Genomic DNA, 23,863 nt, shown 5'->3' with positions numbered 1-23,863 from the left:
TCGGTAGAAGTGACCATCGCATAGTCCTTGTGGAGATGAAATCCCGCCTTCAAGTTAGGATGTCCTCCATTGTGTTATGTGGCACTACCACCGTGCTAAATGGGATATATTTAAACAGATCTAGCTATTTAAAACTGGACATCCATGAGGCACTGTGGGCCATCAGCAGCAGCAGAATTGTATTAAATCAAAATCTGTGACCTCATGGCCCAGCATATCCTGCACTCTATCATTACCATCAAGCTGGGGTATGAGCCCTGGTTCAATAAAGAATACAGGAGGGCATGCGAAGAGCAGCACCAGGCATATCTAAAAATCGCAGAATGTTACGGAGCAAAAGGAGACCACTTGGCCCATCGTGCCTGCACCGACTCTCCGAATGAGCATTATCATTTAGTGCCATTCTCCTGCCTTTTCCCTGTACCCTTGCACATTGTTTCTATTCAAATAATCATCTAATGCCCTCTTGAATGCCTCGATTGAACCCACATCCACCACACTTCCAGGCAATGCATTCCAGACTCTTGCTGTGTGGAAAAGTTTTTTCTCACATCATATTTGCTTCTTTTGCAAATCACTTTAAATCTATGCACTCTCGTTCTTGGTCCTTTTACAAGCAGGAACAGTTTCTCGCTATCTACTCTATCCAGCCCCCTCATGATTTTGAACACCTCTATCAAATCTCCTTTTAGCCTTCTCTTCTCCAAGGAGAACAGTCCCAACTTCTCCAATCTATCTAAATAACTGAAGTTTCTCATCCCTGAAACGATTCTTGTAAACCTCTTCTTCACTATCTCCAATGCGTTTACATCCTTCCTACAGTGTGGCGCCCAGAACTGTACACAATACTCCAGCGGTCTAACTAGTGTCTTATATAAGCTCTATGCCTCTATTAATAAAGCCTAGGATAGTGTATGCTTTATTAACTGCTCTCACCACCTGTCTTGCCACATTCAGTGATCTATGCACACCCAGGTCCCTCTGTTCCTGCACCCCCTTAAGAATTATACCCCTTATTTTATATAGTCTCTCCATGTTCTTCCTACCAAAATGCATCATCTCACAGTTCTCTGCATTGAACTTCATCTGCCACCTATCTGCCCACTCCACCGACTTGTCTACGTCCTTTTGAAGTTCTATACTGTCGTCCTCACGGTTTACAATGCTTCCAAGCTTCGTATCACCAGCAAGCTTTGCAATTGTCCTCTGCACACCCACTCCAGGTCATTAATATAAATCAGGAAAAGTAAGGGTCCTAATACCGAACCTTGGGGAACTCCATACAAACCTCCCTCCAGCCCAAAAAATATCCTTAGACCATTACCCTCTGTTTCTAATTGTTCAGCCAATTTTGTATCTACGTTGTTACTGACTGTTTTATTCCATGAGCTATAACTTTTCTCACAAGTCTGTTGTGTGGCACTGTATCAAATGCCTTTTGAAAGTCCATGTACATGACATCAGCAGCATTACCCTCATCAACCCTCTCTGTTACTTCTTCAAAAAACTCCAAGTTAGTTAAACATGATTTCCCCTTTAGAACTCCATGCTGGCTCTCCCTAATTAGCCCACATTTTTCCATGTGACTATTAATTCTATCAGAGTCAGTTAGCTCAGTTGGCTGGACGGCTGGCTTGCGATGTGGAATGATACCAACAGTGTGGGTTCAGTTCCCAGGTGTGAGGTGTGGTGACCCTCAGGTTAAACTCATCACCGGTTTTTTTCTTATATTCATTCACAGGTGTTGAGTGTTGTGGGAGCAGCACTCATCCAGGCAAGTGGGGAGTATTCCATCACACTCCTGACTTGTGCCTTGTAAATGGTGGACAGGCTTTGGGGAGTCAGGAGTTGAGTTAGTTGTCGCAGGATTCCTAGCCTCTGACCTGCTCTTGTATTTATATGGCTACTCTGATTTCTGGTAAATGGTAATCCCCACAATTTTGATAGTGGGGGCTTCAGTGATGGTGATGCCATTGAACGTCAAGGGGTGATGGTTAGATTCTCTCTTGTTGGAAATGATCTATGCCTGGCACTTGTGTGGTGCGAATGTTAGTTGCCTAACATTGCTTATCAGCCCAAGCCTGGATATTGTCCAGGCCTTGCTGCATTTGGACATGGACTGTTTCAGTATCTACCATCTACAAGGTACAAGTCAGGAGTATAATGGGATATTCCCCACTTACCTGGATGAGTGCAGCTTCCTCAACACTCAAGAACCTTGACACCGTCCAGGACAAAGCAGCCCGTTTGATTGGCACCACATCCACAAACATTCACTCCCTCCACCACCGATGCACAGTAGCAGCAGTGTGTACCATCTACAAGATGCACTGCAGGAATTCACCAACGCTCCTTCGACAGCACCTTCAAAACCCACAACCAGTACCATCTAGAAGGACAAGGGAATCAGATAGATAGGAACACCACCACTTGGAAGTTCACCTCCAAGTCACTCACCATCCTGACTTGGAAATACATCGTTGTTCCTTCACTGTTGCTGGGTCAAAATCTTGGAACTCCTTTCCGAACAGCACTGTGGGTGTACCTACACCACATGGACTGCAGCAGTTCAAGAAGGCAGCTCACCACCACCTCCTCAAGGGCAACTAGGGATGGGCAATAAATGCTGGCCTAGCCAGCGAAGCCCACATCCCGTGAATGAGTAAAAAAACAAAAAGTATCAGAGGGGTTGTGAATGGTGCTGAACATTGTGCACTCTTCAGGGAACATCCCCACTTCTGATCTTATGCTGGAAGGAAGGTCATTGATGAAGCAGCTGAAGATGGTTGGGCTGAGGACATCACTCTGAGGAACTCCTGCAGTGATGTCCTGGAGCTGCGATAACTGACCTCCAACAACCACAACCATCTTCCTTTGTGCTGGGTATGACTCCAACCACTGGAGAGGTATCCCCTGATTCGCATTGACTTGCATTTTTTCCAGGGCTCCTTGATACTGCACTTGGTCAAATGCGGCCTTGATGTCAAGGGCCGTAACTCTCATCTCTGGAGTTCAGGTCCTTTGTCCATGTTTGAACTAAGGCTGTAATGAGGGCAAGAGCTGAGTGGCCCTGGTGGAGCCCAAACTGGGCATCAGTGAACAGGTTATTGCTAAGCAAGTGCCGTGTGATAGCACTGTTGATGATCCCTTCCATTATTTTACTGATGATGGAGAGTAGACTGATGGGGCGGTAATAGGCCAGGTTGGATTTGTTCTGCTTTTTGTATACAGGAAAAATCCTGGGCAATTTTCCACATAGCCGGGTAGATGCCAGTGTTGTAGCTGTACTGGAACAGCTTGGCTCGGGGCATGGCAAGTTCTGGGGCACAAGCCTTCAGTACTATCGCCCGGATATTGTCAGGGCTTACAGTCTTTGCAGTATCCAGAGCCTTCAGCTGTTCTTGATATCACGTGGGGTGAATCGAATTAGCTGGAGACTGGCATCTGTGATGCTGAGGACTCCTTGAGGAGGCCAAGATGGATCATCCACTCAGCACTTCTGGCTGTAGATTGTAGCAGATGCTTCAGCCTTATCTTTTGCACCAATGTGCTGCCACCCCCAAAATCATCGAGGATGGGGATATTTGTGGAGCCTCCTCCTCCAATGAGTTGTTTAATTGTCCTCCATCATTCACGATTGGATGTGGCAGGAGTGCAGAGCTTAGATCTGATCCGTTGGTTGTGGGATTGCTTATCTCTGTCTATCACTTGCTGCTTATGCTGTTTGGCCAGGCAGGTTGGCGAGGATGAGGTCAAGTATGATTTTTCCCTCTTGTTGGTTCCCTCACCACCTGCCGCAGACCCAGTCTCTCAGCTATGTCCTTTAGCACTCTGCTAGCTCATTCAGTAGTGGTTCTACCGAGCCATTCTTGGTGATGAACATTGAGGTCCCCCACCAAGAGTACATTCTGTACCCTTACCTTACCTCAGTGCTTTGTCCAAGTGGTGTTCAACATGGAGGAGTACTATTTCATCAGCTGAAGGGAGGGTAATACATGGTAATCAGCAGGAGGTTTCCTTACCCATGTTTGAACTGAAGCCATGAGACTTCATGGGATCCAGAGTCGATGTTGGGACTCCCAGGGCAACTCCCTCCTGACTGTATACCACTGTGCCGCTACCTCTGCTGTGTCTGTCCTGCCGGTGGGACAGGACATACCTAGGGATGGTGGTGTGTGGGACATTGTCTGTAATGTATGATTCCATGAGGATGCCTATGTTAGGCTGTTGCTCAACTAGTCTGTGAGACAGCTCTCCCAATTTTGGCACTAGCCCCCAGCCCCCAGATGTTAGTAAGGAGGAGTTTGCAGGGCCAACAGGGCTAAGTTTGCCATTGTCATTTCCGATGCCTCGGTCAATGCCGGGTGGCCATTCCGGTTTCATTCCTTTTTTGAGATTTGCTTGCAAGGCCCTTTCAGAGGGCATCTGTCTGGAGTCATGTAGGCAAGATCAGGTAAGGATGGCAGATTTCCTTCCCTAAAGGACATTAGTGAACCAGATGTTTTTTTTTTTCACAACAATGATAGTCATCATTAGACTTTTAATTCCAGATTTTGGTTGAATTCAAATTCCACCATCTGCCATGGCAGGATTCGAACTTGCGTCCCCAAAGCATTACCCTGAGTCTCAGGATTTCTAGTCCAGCGACAATGCCACTATGACATCGCCTCCCCAGTTGTGTCTCTTTAATGAGAGTGCTGCCTATTGTCCTCTGGGACTACAGTGACTTTCACTTTTCATTAATTCTATCCCAAATAATTGTTTCAAGAAGCTTTCCACCACTGAAGTTAAACTGACTGGTCTGTAATTGCTGGGCTTATCCTTACCACCTGGTGAAGTATCAAACAGCATAAGTAGCAAATGATAGACAGAGCTAAGTGATTCCACGACCAATGGATCAGATGTAAGCTCTGCAGTTCTCCCACATCCAGACGTGAATGGTGGTGAACAATTCAACAACTAACAGAAGGAGGAGGCTCCAGCAATATCCCCATCTTCAGTGATGAGGAGCCCAGCACATTGGTGCAAAGCACAAGACAGAAGAATTTGTATTCACCTTCAGCCAGGAGTACCGAGTGGGTGAACCATCTCTGCCTCTTCCTGAGATCCCCAGCATCATAGATGCCTGTCTTCAGGCAATTTGATTAACTCCATGCGATGTCAGGAAATGGCTGAAGATACTACATACTGCAAAGACTATGGACCCTGATAACATTCCAGCAATAGTACTGAAGATTTGTGCTCCAGAGCTAGCTGCGCCTCTAGCCAAGCATTTCCAGCACAGCTACAACACTGACATCTACCTGGTAATGTGGAAAATTATCCTGGTATGTCCTGTACAGAGAACAAAGGACAAATCCAACCCGGCTAATTACTGCTCCATCAGTCTAATCTCGATCATCAGCAAAGTGATGGAAGATGTCGCCGATAGTGATATCAAGTGGCACTTACTCAGAAATAACCTGCTCACTGACACTCTGTTTAGATAGCCCCAGGGCCACTCAAACCCTTAACTCATTACAGCCTTGCTCCAAACATGGATGAAAGAGCTGAACTTCACAGTGAGATGAGAGTGACTGCCATTGACATCAACGCAGCATTTGACCAAATGTGGCATCACGGGGTCCTAGTAAAACTGGAGTCAATGGGAATCGTCTTCAGTCGCTGGAGTTACACCTAGCACAAAGGAAGATGATTGTGGTTGTTGGAGGTCAAGCATCTTAGTCCTGGGACATTGCTGCAAGAGTTCCTCGGGGTAGTGTCCCAGGCCCAACCACCTTCAGCTGCTTCATCCATGACCTTCCGCCCATCATAAGACCAGAAGTGGACACGTTCATGGATGATTGTGCAATGTTCAGCGCCATTTGCACATCGTCAGATATTGGAGCAGTCCATGTCCATATGCAACAAGCACTGGACAATATTCCAGGTTTGGGCTGATAAGTGGGAAGTAACTTCCATGCCACACAAGTGCCATGCAACACACGTCCAACGAGAGTACCTAACCATCTCCCCTTGACATTCGATGGCATTACCATCTCATTTCCCATTATCACCATCCTGGGGTTACCATTGACCAGAAACTGAACTGTACCAGCCATAGAAATACTGTAACTGCAAGAGCAAGTCAAGAGGCTGGGAATTCTGCGGAGCGTAACTTAACTCTTGACTCCCCAAAGCCTATCCATCATTTACAAGACACAAGTCGGGAATGTGATGGATTAGTTCCAACTTGCCTGGATGAGTGCAGCACCAACAACACTCAAGAAGCTCGACACATTACAGGGCAAAGCAGCCTGCTTGATTCGCACCCCATCCACCAGCTTAAACCTTTACTACCACTGTGCGTTGGTGGTGCACAGAGTGGTGTGTACCATCTACAAGATGGACTGCAGAAACTCATCGAGGCTCCTACAACAGCATCTTCCACGTTCCTCTACCATCTAGAAGGATAAGGGCAGCAAATGCATGGGAACACTACCACCTGCGAGTTCCCCTGCAAGCCACGCACCATCCTGCCTTGGAACTATATTGCGTTTCTTCACTGTCGCTGTGCCAAAATCCTGGAACTCCCTCCCTAACAGCACTGTGGGTGTACCTGCTCCACACGGACTGTAGCAGTTCAAGAAGATGGCTCGCCATCACCTTCTCCAGGGCAATTAGGGTTGGGTAATACTTGCTGGCCTACTCACATCCCTTGAACGATTAAATAAAAATAAATCTATTTTGCAGTACAAATTAGAATTATTTTTGAAAGACCTAATAATAGAATGCTTAGTTTAAGTGGTACAGAGCTCAGCATGAAAATTGATCAGAGACCTGAACCAGATTAGATTTCACTTAGAAGCATGGTATGCATGAGATTTCTTCATTTTCTACGAGGTTGAATTAACTCCTAAAAATAGAAATTATTAAAAAGTTCAAAGCCTTGTAATTTTTGAGCAAATAGCTCTGTTGCTTCACACCCTAGCATATCTGATTAAAATGAAGTTGTAGAACTTAATTTTTTATGAAAAAATAACTTCATACTATTTAGTGTCTCAGCTTATTAAGACTGATTAACAAGTCACTGCAAGCAACAGAAAATTTTTCCTGAATTAAAATTTATTCAAACACAGCTTAATAAATCAATATGTTTTAGTCTAATAGTATGTTTGCATAAACTGATCATTGCTTTACAGCATAGATGCATTCTAGTTTTTCTAATTATACTAACATCATACTACGATCACAGATTTTGAATTTCACAGAACAGAAACTGCCACAAACATAATTTATTGGTACAAATCATTTTCTAATTGATTTACTAGTGATATTCTACAAAGCAGTAATTTATCACAAAAAGTGGATGCAGCAGTTAATTAGCAAGTGTATAGCACAAGAAAATGAAAGACATTGAGCACCAGCTGCAAAATAGTCCTCTGCCAATGTGGCCCATTTAGAGGTAATTACTTTACATCTATTATACTGCTGATTAGAAAGGTCATGCACCCTCTTTTCTGCATTCCCTAGTTCCTTAGACATGTGGTCAGTGCTGTCATTATACACAGAGAAAATCAGTGATGTAAATAAACTGCTCAACATGGCTGATTAATAAAAGCATTTAGCTTTTGAATCTTGCATATCAGCACGTTCGAAGCAGAAATCCTGTATTTCTCAATTGCTGCAACGGAAACCATTTTCTCTGACATTTGGCAGAATGTACTTGAAAAAATAATTTCCTTGAAATGGGTTATGCCAAGTGACTTTTAGGTCATACATCATATGTAGCATTGAACTATACCTTCCCATATTATCAGATAAAGTCCTGATGAGTATTGTGTGTATTGCATAATTATATAAAAATAACATTGCTGTGAAAGGAAAGGTCAAAACTTAACATGGCAGATCACACCACATTTGGCTACTATATTTTACAGAGATTTAGGGGCCACTGTTGCACCCCTAAAGTTACAAAGATTGAGTAATGAATAGTAAATGACTTGCATTTGCTTTCATTATGAAAAACAAATTAAAATACGTGGTCCCTATTTTAACAAATACATTTCGTACAAAATTTGGCATAGATTTATTTTCCTCGAATTGTAAGCTATGAAAAATTCACATAAAAGTGGACTTGGTCACAACTGTTTCCTTTAACCTTGTTTTGGAGTATATGGTATGAACCAAGCCCATGAGAATTTGATGACTTAATTGCGGTGGTATTTAAAGTAACATACTTCTCTATTAAAAGTAACATAAACTAGGACTTCCATGATGTGGGTTCAACTAATATAAATAACTTATTAGGTTTGCATTTTCTTTTGTTTTAGATTGCATAGTCTACATTTTTATTGTATGTTTGTTATGTTTTGGGGTTGTCTACTTAAGGTAGAGTGGAGTCCTGAAGGGAGTCATACGATCCACTCCGAATCCTGCTTGACAAGAAAGGTCAAACCTAGGTGGCTTGGTTGCTTTGGGGACAGAGGGGCCCAAATTGTTTTACTGGGAAGAAGGTGCAAGATGTTCACACCTGAAGACAATGGGCAGAGCATTTGTGCTGGCTTTGTTAGCCTGTTACTCTCCAATTCTCAGACGGATTACTTCAGAATGCCAGGCTTTATAAACAGTTATACCTTAAAATGTCTATTTAATTCCAAGATAGAATTGATTTGGGGGCTTAGAAGATAGTTAATCAGCATTTTTCCCTGGGTACAAGGCCCATGTGATTCACATTATCATGGAGATGGACTTTGGGAGGAGAACAAGGCATAGCCATTTTAGTACAGGCTTACAGGGTTTTCTTAGGATATCCTTGAACCTCCCAGGCAGATCAGTCAGTAAGAATCTGAGATCGAGAGAAAGAGAGCAAAGAGAAAGAGGTAGCCAGTCTCTAATGTTCACATAGAATGAGGGTGGAAGCTTGCGCTCAGATTGAAGGGACCAAGTTTGTCAGGATTTAAAAGATCTGCCTGCATTTGGCTAGAGGGCGGAATCTCCAGCGTAACCCTCATCATGAAAGTCAGTTTGGGCATTTGAAGTTATCCGGCTGGAAAAGGAAAGAGGAAGCAAGCCATTGAGAACTGAGAATAGCTTTGGACCGGTTCCTGGAGAATTAATTGTCTATTTAAGGGACAGAGCCATTGGTGGGGGATTTTCAGTCATTTTAAAAGTTAAATGGGGAAATGTTTGTGGTCTAGAGTTTAAACTGCCTACAAAAAATAGAGTTTAATCAATGTTATTTTGAGTTTGTTTGTTATGGTAAAAGTCTTAAAACTTGAAATCTTGTCATGTGATCCTTCCAGTCGGTTATGGTTATCAGTCTCTACAGGGTTCATAACTCAAGTCAATCAAAGCAGGAATTTAGATGTATTTAGTTTATTAATGTAGTATTTATTATACATTCCTATATTCTTCTTGGAAAATGAATTTGTAGGGGAAATGGGGTGATACAGTAGTTTTGTAGATTCTTCTTGTAGTTTTGGTATATGAATTTATCTCCAACCCAGAATTATAGTATGACAATTCCTTTTCTGTACTATCTTTAAAGCTAGCACATAAATGAGTTTGGGTTGTTTCAATCCTGTCTTACTGGACGTATAAGATATGTCTGTGTCAATCCCACCAACTTGGCCTTTCTATGTGCGGAAAAAAAACACAAGGGTGATTGATGCAGGGAATAGAATAGGGATGATCTTCTGCTAAGACATTTTGGGCCACAGCAAAGGTAACTATGAACATACGAATTGGAGCAAGAGTGAGCCACTCGGCCCCTCGAGCCTTCTTTGCCATTCAAGAAGATCAGGGCTGATCTGATTTTAACCTCAGCTCCACATTCCTGCCTACCCCCGATGACTTTTAACCCCCTTGCTTATCAAGAATCTATCTACCTCTGCCTTTAAGTTATTCAAAGACTCTGCCTCAACCACCTTTTGAGGAAGAGAATTGCAATGTCTCTCAGCCTTTTGAGAGAAAAAACTTCTCCTCATCTCTATGGAGACCAAAACTGTACACACTACACCAGGTGTGGCCTCACCAATGCCCTATATAACTGAAGCATAATCTCCCAACTCTTGCATTCAATTCCCCTTGCAAAAAACAATAACATTCTATTAGCTTTGCTAATTACTTGCTGCACCTGCATATTAACCTTTTGTGATTCATGCACTAGGACACCCAGATCCCTTTGCACCTCAGAGCTCTGCAATCTCTCATTATTTAGATAATATGCTTATTTTTCATTCGTCCTGCTAAAATGGACAATTTCACATTTTCCCACAATATGCTCCATATGCCGGATCTTTGCCCGCTCATTTAACCTATCTATATCCCTTTGTCGCCTCCTTATGTCCTCTTCCCAGCATACTTTCCTGCTTAGCTTTGTGTCATAAGCAAGTTTAGCAACTATACCATCGGTCCCTTCGTCCAAATTATTTATATAAATTGTGAAGAGTTGAGGCCCCAGCACAGATTCATGTGGCACATCACTCATCACATCCTGCCATCCAAAAGATGACCCATTTATGCCCAGTCTGCTTTCTGTTAGCTAGGCAATCTTCTATCCTTGCCAATATGCTACACCCTACATCATGAGCTCTTATTTTCCACAGTAACCTTTGATGTGGCACCTGATCAAATACCTTCTGGAAATCTAAGTGCAGTAAATCCACCGGTTCCCCTTTATCCACAGCACATGTTACTTCTAAAAAGAACTCTAATAAATTAGTTAAACATGATTTCCCTTTCACAAAATCATGTTGACTCTGCCTGATTACCTTGAATTTATCTAACTGCCCTGCCATAAAATATCTTTAATAATAGCTTCTAACATTTTCCCTATGACAGATGTTAAGCTAACTGGCCTGTAATTTCCTGCTTTCTGTCTCCCTCCCTTTTGAATAAAAGACTTACATTCACTATTTTCCAATCTAATGGAACCTTCCCTGAATCTAATGAATTTTGGAAAATTAAAACCAGCATACCAACTGTCTCACTAGTCACTTATTTTAAGATCCTAGGATGAAATTCATCAGGACCCAGGGACTTGTGAACTTGTAGTTTCAGTAATTTGCCAAGTACCACTTCCCCGGTGGTTGTGATTTTTTTTGAGTTCCTTCCTCCCTTCCAATTCCTGATTTACACCTATTTCTGGGATGTCACTTGTATCCTTTGTAGTGAAGACCAATGCAAAATACCAGTTCAATTCATCTGCCATCTCCTTATTTCTCATTATTAATTCCCCAGCCTCACTTCTATAGGACCGACGCTCATTTTGTTAATTCTTTTCTTTTTAAAAAAAATATCTATAGAAACTCTTACTATGTGCCTCTATATTTCTAGCTAGCTTTCTCTCATACACTAATATTTCCCTCCTTATTAATCTTTCAGTCCTCCTTTGCTGTTTTTATATTCTGTCCAATCTTCGGACCTGCCACTCATCTTTGCACAATTATATGGTTTTTCTTTAAGTTTGATACTATCTTTAACTTTTTTAGTTAATCTTGGATGGTGGTCCTCCCCTTGGAATTTTTGTTCCTCGTTGGAATGTATCTATTCTGTGTATTCTAAAATATCCCCTTAAATGTCTGCCACTGCACCTCTATTGACCTATCTCTTAATCTAAATTGCCAGTTCACTTTTGCAAGCTCTACTTTCATGCCCCCTTAATTGCCCTTATTTAAGTTAGAAATAATAAATAGTCTTAGACCTACTCTCCCCTCCCTCAAACTGAATGTAAGATTCAAATCATGTTATAATCACCGCTACCTAGGGGCACCTTCACTATAAGGTCACTAATTAATCCTTGGACAATACCAGGTTGAGTATAGCTTGCTCCTTTGGCTCCAGAATGTGCTGATCTAAGAAATTATCCTGAAAACATTAATAAATTCATCATCTAGGCTACCTTTACCCATCTGATTTTTCCAGCCTATATGTAGATTAAAATCCCCCATGATAATCGCCATACCTTTCTGACAAGCTCCCACTGTTTCTCCTTTGATACCCTGTCCTACCGTGTGATTGCATCTAGGGGGCCTGTACACGATTCCCATAAGTGACTTGTCTTTATCATTTCTCATCTCTAACCCAACTGCTTTTATACCCTGGTTTTCTGAACTTAGGTCATCCCTCTCTATTGTGCTGGTGTCACCTTTAATTAACAGATCCACCCCTCCACCTTTTCTAACTTCCTATCCTTCTTAAATGCCACATGTGCTTCAATATTCAGGTCCCAATCTATGTCATCCTGCAGTCATGCCTCTGTATTAGTTATTATATAGTGCAAATAGAGGTAAATAAGTACTATCAGTTGATCTGTTTTGTTTCGAATGCTATGTGCATTCAGATACAGAGCCTTAAGTTTTGCCCATTTATTATTTTTGTAACCTCCAGCCTTATCTGTTGACTTGCTCTAAAGCTTGTGCTTTTTGTGTACTCTGCCCCTTCCTGCCACGGCCAGTTTATCATTTCCTATATTAATACCTTCCCTTCTTACCTTGTCTCTACTCCTTAATATACCACATCCTCCCACATATGACCCCTTTCCCCTACCATTTAGTTTAAAACACTTTCTACTTCCCTAGTTATGCAGTTCACAAGACCACCAGTCCCAGCATGGTTCAGGTGTAGACCGTCCCAATGGTACAACCCCCACTTTCCCCAGTGCTGGTGCCAGTGCCGCATGAACTGGAATCCACTTCTCCCACACCAGTCTTTGAGCCGCACATCCATTGCTCTAATTTTATTTGCCCTATGCCAATTTGCACACAGGTTAGCCTATAATCCAGAGATTATTATCTTTGAGGCTCTGCTTAATTTGGTGCCTTGCTCCTCATATTGACTATGCAGAGCCTCTTTTTCCTGCCTGTGTCTTTGGCGCCTACATGGACCTCGACAACTTGATATGAGATGGCAAAGAAACAGTGCCAGATGTATAAGGGAGGTATTTCATAACTATCACCAAAGATATATTCCATTGAGAAAAATAGACTCTATAAGAAGGATGCACCGTACATGGCTAACAAAGGGAGTTAAGAATGGTAGCAGATTGGTTGCCTCCCTGGTGCCAGGGTTAATGCAGGACATTTTTTTGGGGTAGGGTGAACAGCTGAGACCAATGACTAGCTAGGAAAAGGGATGAGGCCCTGAAAGCAGACTTTAGGGAGTTAGGAAAGGAACTAAAAACTAGCATCTCAAGAGCCATGATCTCAGGATTACTCCCAGTGCCACGTGCTAGTGAGCATGAAAATTGGAAGATTGAGCAGCTCAACGGGTGGCTGGAGAAACAGAGTAGGAGGGAGGGCTTTAGATTTCTGAGGCTTTGGGACCAGTTCTGGGGCAGGTGGGACCTGTACAAGAAGGTTGGTTTACTCCTTAACAAGACTGGGACTAATGTTCTCGCTGGGAGGTTTGCTAGTGCTGTTGGGGAGTGTTTAAACCAGATTGACAGGGGGATGGGAACCTGAGTGGAAATTCACCCCGCAGAGAAGAGAAACTCGCAGTGGGAAGTAGTGAAATGTTAACTGATAAGGAGGATATATCAAAGAGTAGCATCAAGGTAAATAGAGTGCTTGGAGAGTTTGATAGAATTAGAGTAGGCAATAGTAAGTCATTACATCGGGTCAGAGTAAGGGCGAAAGTGAAAATAGCCTAAATCAGGGTTAATGTGCATGTATGTGAATGCACAGAGTGTGATTAATAAGATTGGTGAACTACAGGCACAGGTTGGCAAATGGAATTATGATATTACTATAACAGATACTTAGTTCAAAGAAGGGCAGGACTGGGCATTAAATATTCCTGGGTACAAGATAGGAGAGACAATAAGGAAGGAAAAGGGGTTGGGGAGAGTGGCAGTATTGAATAAAGATGGCATTACAGTACTGGAGAGAGACGATGTTCCAGAGGGGTCAAGGACAGAATCTTTCTGGCTAGAGGTAAGGAATGAAAAAGGCCCAATAACACTGATCGGTGTAATATATAGACTACCAACTAGTAGAAAGGATGTAGTGAAACAAATTTGCAAAGAAATTACAGAGAGGTGCAAGAATTATGGAGTAATTATAATGGAGGATTTCAATTATCCAAATATAGACTGGGATAGGAATGGTGCAAGAGGGGCAAGAGTTCCTGCAATGTATTCAAGATAATTTTCTGCTGTAGTATGTTTCCGGTCCAACGAGAGGGCAGGCACTGTTGGGCCTGATTCTGAGGTGTGTGTTGGCCCAAGTGGATCAAATATCAGTGGGAGAGCATTTAGGGGACAGTGACCATTGTATGAGAAGGTTTAGGTTGGCCATGGAAAAGGACAAGGAACAATCCAGAGCAGGGATAATTAATTGAGGGAAAGCCAATTTTGATGGAGTGAGAATGCATCTGAGTTGAGAGAGTTGGAATCAAATGTTGGCAGAAAAGACAGTGGCTAAACAATGGGCTACCTTCAAAGAAACGGTATTGCAAGCAATGTCAAGGTATATTCCCTTGAAGGGGAAAGGTAGGACAAATAAATCTAGAACACCCGAGATGAAGAGAGAGATAGAGGTGGAGATGAAAAGGAAGAAGTACGCATACAACAGGTATCATGTAGAAAACCAGGCTGAATACTGAAGGACTAGAGGGGAAGTAAAAAACGAATAAGAAAAGCAAGGAGAGAGTATGAAAAGAGACTGGCAGCTAACATGAAGGGGGGGTGGGAATCCCAAGGTTTTCGATAAGCACATAAATAATAAAAGGGCGGTAAAAGAAAGAGCAAGGCCGATTAGGGATTAAAAAAAGGGGATTTGCACGTGGAGGCAGGAGAAATAGCAGAGGTATTAAACTAATACTTGCATCTGTTTTACAAAGGAAGAAAATGATACCCAGGCTGAGTTGAGAGAGAAGGTTACTGGTACACTCAACGAATTTACAGTTGAGAAGGAGGAGGTTTTAGAAAGGTTATCTTTACTTAAAATAGATAAGGTACCAGGACCAAATGAGATGCATCCAAGGGTACTGAGGGAAGTGAGAGTGGAAATTGCCGAGGCATTAATGATAATCTTCTAGTCTTCTTAGACACGGGTGGTGCCAGGGGACTGGAGCATTGCGAATGTTTACACCCTTGTTCAAAAAGGGATACAAGGCTAAAGCCTGCAACCACAGATCAAGTCAGTTTGACTTCAGTGGTAGGGAAACTTCTGGAAACTATAGTTCGGGACAAAATCAATAGTCACTTAGACAAGTGCAGAATAATTAAGGAAAGCCAAAATGGATTCATTTAGGAACACCATGTTTAACTAACTTGCTGGATATTTTTGAGGAGGTAACAGAGAAGGTTGATAAGTTCAATGCTATTGATGTGTATATGGATTTTCAAAAGGCATTTGAGACAGTGCCACTCAACAGACTTGTGAGCAAACTTCTAGCTCATTGAACAAAAGGGAAAGTAGGCACTTGGATAAGAAATTGGCTGAGTGACAGGAAACAGAGAGTAGTGATAAATGGTTGTTTTTCAGATTGGAGGAAGGTTTGTAGTGGAGTTCCCTAGGGGTCAGTGTTGGAAACTTTGCTATTCCTAATATATGTTAATGACCTAGACTGTGGTGTTCAGGGCATGATTTCAAAATTTGCAGATGATACAAAGATTGGAAACGTTATCAACTGTGATGAGGATAGTCATGAGCATCAAAGGGACATAGCCATGTTGGTGGATTGGGCAGACAAATGGCAGATGAAGTTCAATGCAGAGAAGTGTGAGGTGATTCATTGGCAGGAATAATATGGAGACACAGTATAAAATAAAGGGAGAAACTCTAAAGGAGGTGCAGGAAAAGAGGGACCTCGGTGTACATGTGCATAAGCTATTGAAGATGGCAGGGCATGTTAAGAGAGCAGTTAATAAAGCATATAGTATGTTAGGCTTTCTTAATAGAGGCATTGAGTACAAAAGTATGGAGGTCATGTTGAATTTGTATAAGACACTAGTTAGGCCTCATCTGGAGCACTGTGTCCAGTTCTGGATGCCATACTTGAGGAAGGATGTGAAGGCTTTGGAGAGAATAAAGAGGAGAATCACAAGAATAATTCCAGGGGTAAAGAACTGTATCTATGAGGATACATTGAGAGATTGCGACTGTTTTCCTTGGAGAAAAAAAGGCTGAGAGGAGACTTGATAGAGGTATTCAAGATCCTGAGTGGAACGGACAGGGTAAATAGTGAGAAACTGCTCCCACCCAAGGGCACAGATTAAAAATACTTGGCAAAAGGGACAATAGTGATGTGAGGAAAATTTTTGTCACCTAGAAGGTGGCTGGAGTCTGGAACGAACTTTGTGAGAGGATGGTGTAGGCAGGTTTGATTGAAGCATTCAAAAGGGAATTGGATTGCTATCTGAAAAGAGAGAATGTGCAAGGTTACTGGGATAAGGCAGAGGAGGGGGACTAGGTAGAATGCTCTTTCAGAGAGCTAGTGCACACTCGAAGGGCCAAATGGCTGCCTTCTGCACTGTATAGATTCTGTGAAATTGAAAGAAAATGCGTACAATGCAGTGAGGATTAATGGCAGGCCAGGAGATTGGGAAAATTTACAAAACAAGCAATGGATGACTAATATATATATCAAGAGGGAGAAATAGGCTATGAGAGAACACTAGCAATAAACATAAAAACAGACAGTAAAACCTTCAAGCATGTTGGAAGAAAAAAAGTAGCTAAAGTGAGTATTGGTCCCTTAGAGGGTGAGACTCAGGAATTAATAATGGGAAACGAGAAAATGACAGGCTTTAAAGAAATATTTTGTACCTGTTACCCGTCTTCATAGTAAAATGCACAAAAAGCATCCCAAAAGTAGAAAACAAGGGATGAAAGGGAGGGAGGAACTTAAAACAATCGTAATTACTCGAAGGAAAAAGTACTGGGAAAACTAATGGGACGAAAGGCTGACAAGTGCCCTGGACCTGATGGCCTGCATCTTTAGGTCCTTAAAGCAGATATAGTGGATGCTTTAGTTGTAATCTTTCAAAATTTCCAAAGTTTGGAAAAGTCCTGGCAGACTGGAAACCATAAATGTAACACATTTGCTCAAGAAAGGAGGGAGACAGAAAGCCGGAAACTATAGGCCAGTTAGCCTAACATCTGTCATTGGGAAAATGCTGGAATCCTTTATTAAAGAGGCAGTAGCAGGGCATTTAGAAAATCATAATACGATCAGGCAGAGTCAACATGATTTTGTGAAAGGGAAATTGTGTTTGAAACAGAGAATCTGGATTAATGGGTCATTTTCAGTTTGGCAGACTAGTGGGGTGCCACACGGATTAGTGCTAGGGCTTCAACTATTTACAACCTGTATTAATCACTTAGATTGAGTTGTCAAGTGTATTGTCACATTTGGTGACGGTACAAAGATAGGTAGGAAAGCAAATTGTTAGGAAGACACAAAGAGTCTGCAAAGGGATGTGAATAAGTTAAGTGAGTGGGCAAAAACTTGGCAGATGAAGTATAATGTGGGAAAATCTGAAGTGATCCGCTTTGGCAGAAAGAATAAGAGGCAGAGTAAGAGGAGAGACACTGCAGAATGCTCTGGTACAGAGAACCTGAGTGTCCTTGTGCATGAATCACAAAAAGTTAGCATATGGGTACAGCAAGTAAATAGCAAGGTAAATGCAATGTTGGCCTTTATTGCAAGAGATATGAGTATAAAAGTAGGGAAGTCTTGCCACAACTGTACAGTGCATCGGTGAGATTGCATCTAAAGCACTGCATACAGCTTTGGTCTCCTTACTTAGAGGGATATTCCTGCGCTGGAGGTACTTGGGAAAAGGTTTACTAGGTTGATACCTAGGCCGATATTTAATCTGTGCGGTGGGGCTCTAGCGTCGAGAGCCCCGCGCCACCACCTTTGGGGAAGGCCTGATATATTAAGTGCCAGTCAGGCACTTAATTGGCCAGCAATGGGCCTTCTCCGGGATCAAGGATCTTGTGGGAAGAAATCCCACCCCTCAAGAGCTGTTGGCCAATCAGAGGCCGGCAGCTATCCATTATAGGCAGCACCAGTGGAAATGGTGGCAGCTTTCAGCAGTGCACACACCAGAGGCCTGCGACCAGTGATGGACCCAGGCTACAGATGAGTCAGGCTGGAATGGGGTATACAGGGAAGAGGGTGGCTCTCAGTGGGCACCCCCCTTCCCAATGCTGAGTCCCTTGGTAAGGCACCTAGGTTGCCCACATGCTGTCCCACCCTGGACTTAATCGGGGCAGAGATGGGAAGGTAGTGGGGCCCCCACCTGGCACCCTCCTTCCTGGTCAAATTACCACCCTCACCTCCAAATCTACCTTGGGGGAAGGCATTAAGTTCCGCCCCTGGGATGAAGGGGTTGCCTTATGAGGAAAGATTGAGCAGTTTGGGCCTATTAATATTTTAAGGGTAGATGCTAAGAAAATGTTTCCCCTCATAGGAGAATCTAGAATTAGGGGGCACAGTTTCAGAATTAATGGCCTCCTGTTTAAGAGGGAGGTAAGGAGGAATTTATTTTTTCAGGGGGTCATTAATCTTTGAATTTCTCTATCCAAGAGAGCAGTAGGGGTTTGAGTCATTGAATATATATCAAGGTTGAGTTAGACAGATTTTTGATCTACAAAGGAGTGAAGGATTATTATTTTTTTGAGTTCCAGTGCTTTTATTTCAAGCCAATGGTGGACAGACAGGAAAGTGGAGTTAAGGCCACAATCAGATCAGACATGATCTTATCAAATGGTGGAACAGGCTCGAGGGGCTAAACACCCTATTTTTGCTCCTATTCCATATGTTATTTTTACATGGCTGGCCCAGCTGAGTTTCTGGTTAATGGTTTTTTTATGCAACAATCAGGAATGCACTGCCTGAGAGTGTAGTGGAGGCAGATTCAATTGTGGCTTTTAAATGGGAATTGGATAAATAGCTAAAGAGGGAAAAAAATGCAGGGCTACAGGGAAAAGGCAGAGAAGTGGGACCAGCTGAACAGATCTCAGAGAGCCGGCATGGACTGTCAGATGGTAACCTCCAAGGTGTTGGTGGAGGGTATGACAATGGCCACGCCATTAATTGTCAGGGGAGGTAGCGGTTGGACTATGTTTTTGGACCTGGCACTTGTGTGTTGTGAATATTACTTCTCATGTATCATTCCAAATTTGGATTTTGCCCAGGTCTTGCTGCATATGGGCATGGACTGCTTCATTAACTCAGGAATTGGTATTGGGGCTGGACAATGTGCAATTGTTAGCAAACAGCTCCACTTCTAACATCATGGAGAGAAGAACATTGCTGAAGCAGCTGAAGATGTTTGAGCCTAGATTGCTGCCCTTAGGAACTCCTGCAGTGTCATCCTAGGGATAAGATGATTGGCCTCCAGCAGCCACAGCCATCTTAATTTGAGCCAGAAATGACTTCTGCCACTGGAAAGTTTTCTGCTTGATCCCTATCCGGGGCGCGCGCACTCTTTGGCAGTCTGCAGGCTTTATGCATTTTTGTGCCAAAATTTTAGATGACTTTTACTTCCCTCAGGAAATCATTGTGCCATCATTTTATTAATTGCCCCTTGTTTTTACCATTAAAAAGAAATAGCATTAACATTTAGTGTCCATCTAGGCAGTTGTTTGTTTGCTTTTGGAACAAAGATAAATCACTGCTAAAGCAATTTTAGGATATTAAATAATGGAGTTCATAGTTTTGTGTACTTCCTGACAGGACAACGCCCACCAATGACTTTTAAAACACACTCTGCTTGTGCAGTGGTAATTTCTTGGGCCGACATCTCTTGGTTTCTTTTGAAATAACCCATAAGGCATTGATCTGAAACAGTCTGCCTACTTTCAAATAAACATGACTCTTTTAGCATGACAACTCAGAATGATGGAAGCTTTTGCATTCTAGTACACCAAAGCATCCTGATGATAATGCTGAGAGTTTCACTGCTTGTTTTTACTAAGTATTACAGCACATGCCATTTGGCCCAACAGGCCCATGCTCATGTTTATGCTCCACACGAGCCCCCTCACACCCTTCTTTATCTATCCCTATCAACATATTCTTGTATACCCCTCTTCCCCCATGTGTTTCCCTAGCTTCTGTTCAAATCCATCTATGCTATTCGTCTCAGCTACACTTCACATTTTCTCAGTCTTCCATTTTCTCTGTTCAATTTTTCCTGATAGATAATGCCTCTCAGTTTTGGTATAATTCCTGCAATTTTTGTTTTGTGTCTTCTCCATTGCCTTTATATGCTTTTGATAACAGGAAGACCATGCAGAACAATTCACTCTCCGAGTGTAGCCTAACCAAGTTTCTGCACAAGTTCTCTGATTTTCAATTATATTCCTCTAGAAGTGAACCCCAGTGCTTAGTTTGCTTCATTTATGGCTTTATTAGCCTGCAGCACTGCTTTCAGTGATTTGTGTATCTGTACCCCTGGGGTTCCTCTGTTCCTCTACCTCATTTGGACACTTAAGATGGAATCTTACCAACTTTGAAATTTTTCTGCAGTCAGGACCAAAAGTGGGTCTTGACTCTGCTGGTGTCAGCTGGCTGCATGGCAGCACAATCTTATTGGACGTCACCAATTAACCTGCATTTCCACATTTGCCACTAAATTAAGGACAGCAGGCAGGTTCCAGAAGGCCTGAAACTCTTAGATGGCTGAAAGCCCCACTAAGAGTGGTAGGCTCTAGTGACAATGCCTCAAAATGGAGGTACACTCTGAAGCCTTCAGAAAATTTAAAAATAAAGAATAGCCACTGTTGGGTGATCATTGCGGAGGGGGGACCCCTCCAGGGGAGAGCTTGTGGGCACGCTGTGGTCTTCTCATCCCAGCTGCTTCATGTTTGGAGTTTCAAAGGAAGTGTTGATGCCCCCAGCCTGTCACAGGGCTCCATTCTGATGCTGGGAAGATCCCAGCAGCATCAGAAGAGTTCCCCCAATTGGTCTCTTAATTAGCCTGTTTGGCTAACCCTCCTGCCAGGCGGTTAGTTGCTGCTGTCTAGACCCCACCTCTGGCAAGGTTGCTCGGAGCCAGAAACGCTTTAGGAGTTGACTTACTTTCAAATTTTGCTCCCTTTCCACCCTCCAACCCTATCTCCGTGCGGCTAAGTTTCTTGTCCTTATTTCCAAGGAGTATGTGGCCTCACACTTGGCTATACTGAAGTTAATTTGCCAGTTGCACACCCATTCTGCAGGTTTATTAATTTCTTCTTTTATTTTGTCAATTGCTTCTTTTATATTGACTGCACCTTACAATTTGGTATTGTCCACAAATTTTGAAATTGTACTTCTAATTCTCAAATCATTAATATCAATGGTGAACAGCAGTGGTCCCAGCACCCAACCTTGTGGAACAGCACTTCCACTACTTGCCAATCTGAATAACTACCGTTAACCCCTGTACTGTGTTTTCAGTCATTAGCCAGCTTGATATCAATTCTGTTACTTGCCTGTTGACTCCACATGCTCTGACTTTAGTCATGATTGTGGTACCTTATCAGAGATATTTTGGAAATCTCAATATATTGCACCCACTTCATTACATTATCTACCCTGTGCCATAGCACAGTTGAAAACATCCTCACCTTTGAATCAGAAGGTTGTGGGTTTCGAACCTGAATGCAGCAATCTAGGTTGGCACGCAGCGCAGCACTGAAGGAGTGCTGCACTGTGATACCATCTTTTGGATGAGATATTAAACTAATCTGCCCCCTCTTGGATATAAAAGGTCTAACACAATTTCGAAGAAGAGAAAAGGAGTTCTCCTGGTGTCCTAGCCAACATTTATCCCTCAATCAACATCACAAAAACACATTATTTGGTCATTATCACATTGCTATTTTGATAACTTGCAGTGTGCGAATTGATTGCCATGTTTCCTACATGGCAACAGTTAACCCATTTCAATAAGTACTTAATTGACTGTAAAGTGCTTTGAGTCATCTGGTGGTTGTGAAAGATGCTATATGAATGCAAGTCTTTTTTTCCCCTTTCTGTTACTTTTTAAAGAATTCAGTTAAGTATTACCCCTTTTGGAATCGATGCTAACTTATATTTTCAGTTTCTAAATGCTGTTCTATTATATCTTTTTTAAAACCACTTTTTGTTTACCTTTCTATTTTTTATTACATTTTTGAGTACCAGCATTTTTCCCATCACTGACATTAAGCTAATTGGCTTATAGTTTTATTTTCTCTTCCAATGTGTTTAAAGAGGTTGGATAAATGTGTAAAATTGTTACTTAGCTGCAGTTTTTCTAATCTTTGCAAGTTTTACCTATACCTGTTATAAAGCTCTCTCTCCTCTATTCATTTACCCTGCTAACTTCACATGATTTCAAGGCACATATGATGGCCCAATAGTGTGTGAACTTTTATATTTGGTTACCAGTGCTATTTAAAGTTCTGCTATCTTGCATGCTACTGGGCTAGTTGTTGCACTCTAGAATGTACTATCTCTTCTGTTTTAAGTTAATCACAAATTGCTTTAAACAAATTTATTTGTAATCTTTTGCAGGCCTGGTGTGTATGAAGTCTAGTACCTCTGTCGTAGAATTGGTTATGTTGCTGTGTTCACAGGTAAAGTACTTCAAAGGAATATTTCCAAAACTTTGTAGTTTAGCTTCTATTTAGATATGAAAAATGTCAATCACCTACAAAAATCTATAAATAGCTTTGACTCTTCGAGTAATAGGGTTTATGAAAGTTGAAAGAAAATTAATTCAAGGTTAATGCTCTTGGTACACGGATTTGAATCCCACCACAGCAACCGGTGGAATTTGAATTCAGTTAATAAATCCGTAATTAAAAATTAGACTCAGTAATGGTGACAAGGAAACCATTGTCAATTGTTGTAAAAAACCATTTGGTTCTCTAACGTGCTTTAGGGAAGGAAATGTGCCATCCTTATCTGGCCTGGCCTACGTGACTGCAGACCAACAACAATGAGGTTGATTCTTAAATGCCCTCTGAAACGGCCTAGCAAGCCACTCAGTTGTATCAAACTGCTAAAGAAAAGTCAAAAAGGAATTAAAGATGACCACCCAGCATTGACCTAGGCACTGGAAATATCAATGGCCCACCAAACCCGGTTGAACATGCAAAGTTGTCCTTACTGACATCTGATAGCTTGTGCCAAAATTGGGAGAGTTGTCCCAAAGACTAGTCAAGCAACAACCTGACATAGCCATACTCACAGAATCATACCTTACAGGTAATGTTGCAGACACCACTATCACCAGCCTTGGGTATGGCAGGACAGACCCATCAGAAGTGGTGGCACAGTGGTATAAAGTCAGGAGAGAGTTGCCATGGGATTCCTGAGCATTGACTCCGAATCAATTAAGTCTCATGGCATCAGGTCAAACATGGGCAAGGAAACTTCCTGCTGACTATCATCTACTGCCCATCCCCCTCCCCCCCCTCCTGGCTGATGAATCAGTACTCCTCCATGTTCACCACTTAGAAGAAGCACTGAGGGTCACAAGGGTACAGAATGTTCTCTTGGTGTGGGACATTTTTGCCCATCACCAAGAGTGGCTCGGTAGCACCACTTCTGGCCGAGCCCTAAAGGACATAGCTGCTAGACTGGGTCTGCAGCAGGTGATGTGGGAACCAGCAAGAGGGGAAGACCTACTTGACCTCGTCCTCACCAATCACCTGACACCAAAGCATCTGCCTGTGACTGTATTGGTGGGAATGATTAACGCACAGTCCTTGTGGAGACAAAGTCCCATCTTCACATTGAGGATGCTCTCCATCGTGTTGTGTGGGACTACTACCATGCTAAAAGGGGATAGATTTCAAACAGATCTAGCAACTCAAAACTGGGCAACCATGAGGTGCTGTGAGTCTTTAGCAGCAGCAGAACTGTATGCAACCACAATCTGTAACTCATGGTC

General features: G+C 42.5%; 1 protein-coding gene across 2 annotated transcripts in view; it reads left to right on the top strand.

Moving 5' to 3' along the window:
* Positions 1–23,863, top strand: part of nbeaa (neurobeachin a) — a 1,012,857-nt gene that overhangs the window by 463,461 nt on the left and 525,533 nt on the right. For both annotated transcript variants that reach the window (XM_078545316.1, XM_078545315.1), the window contains exon 34: positions 22,480–22,541. In XM_078545316.1, coding sequence (XP_078401442.1) covers positions 22,480–22,541 — 62 coding nt within the window. The remainder of the gene's footprint in view (positions 1–22,479; positions 22,542–23,863) is intronic.

Source organism: Cetorhinus maximus, chromosome 7 (genome assembly GCF_964194155.1).
Source record: "Cetorhinus maximus chromosome 7, sCetMax3.hap1.1, whole genome shotgun sequence".
Classification (NCBI taxonomy): domain Eukaryota; kingdom Metazoa; phylum Chordata; class Chondrichthyes; order Lamniformes; family Cetorhinidae; genus Cetorhinus; species Cetorhinus maximus.
Note: the sequence above shows the minus strand (reverse complement) of the source record. Positions and strands in the feature narration are given on the sequence as shown.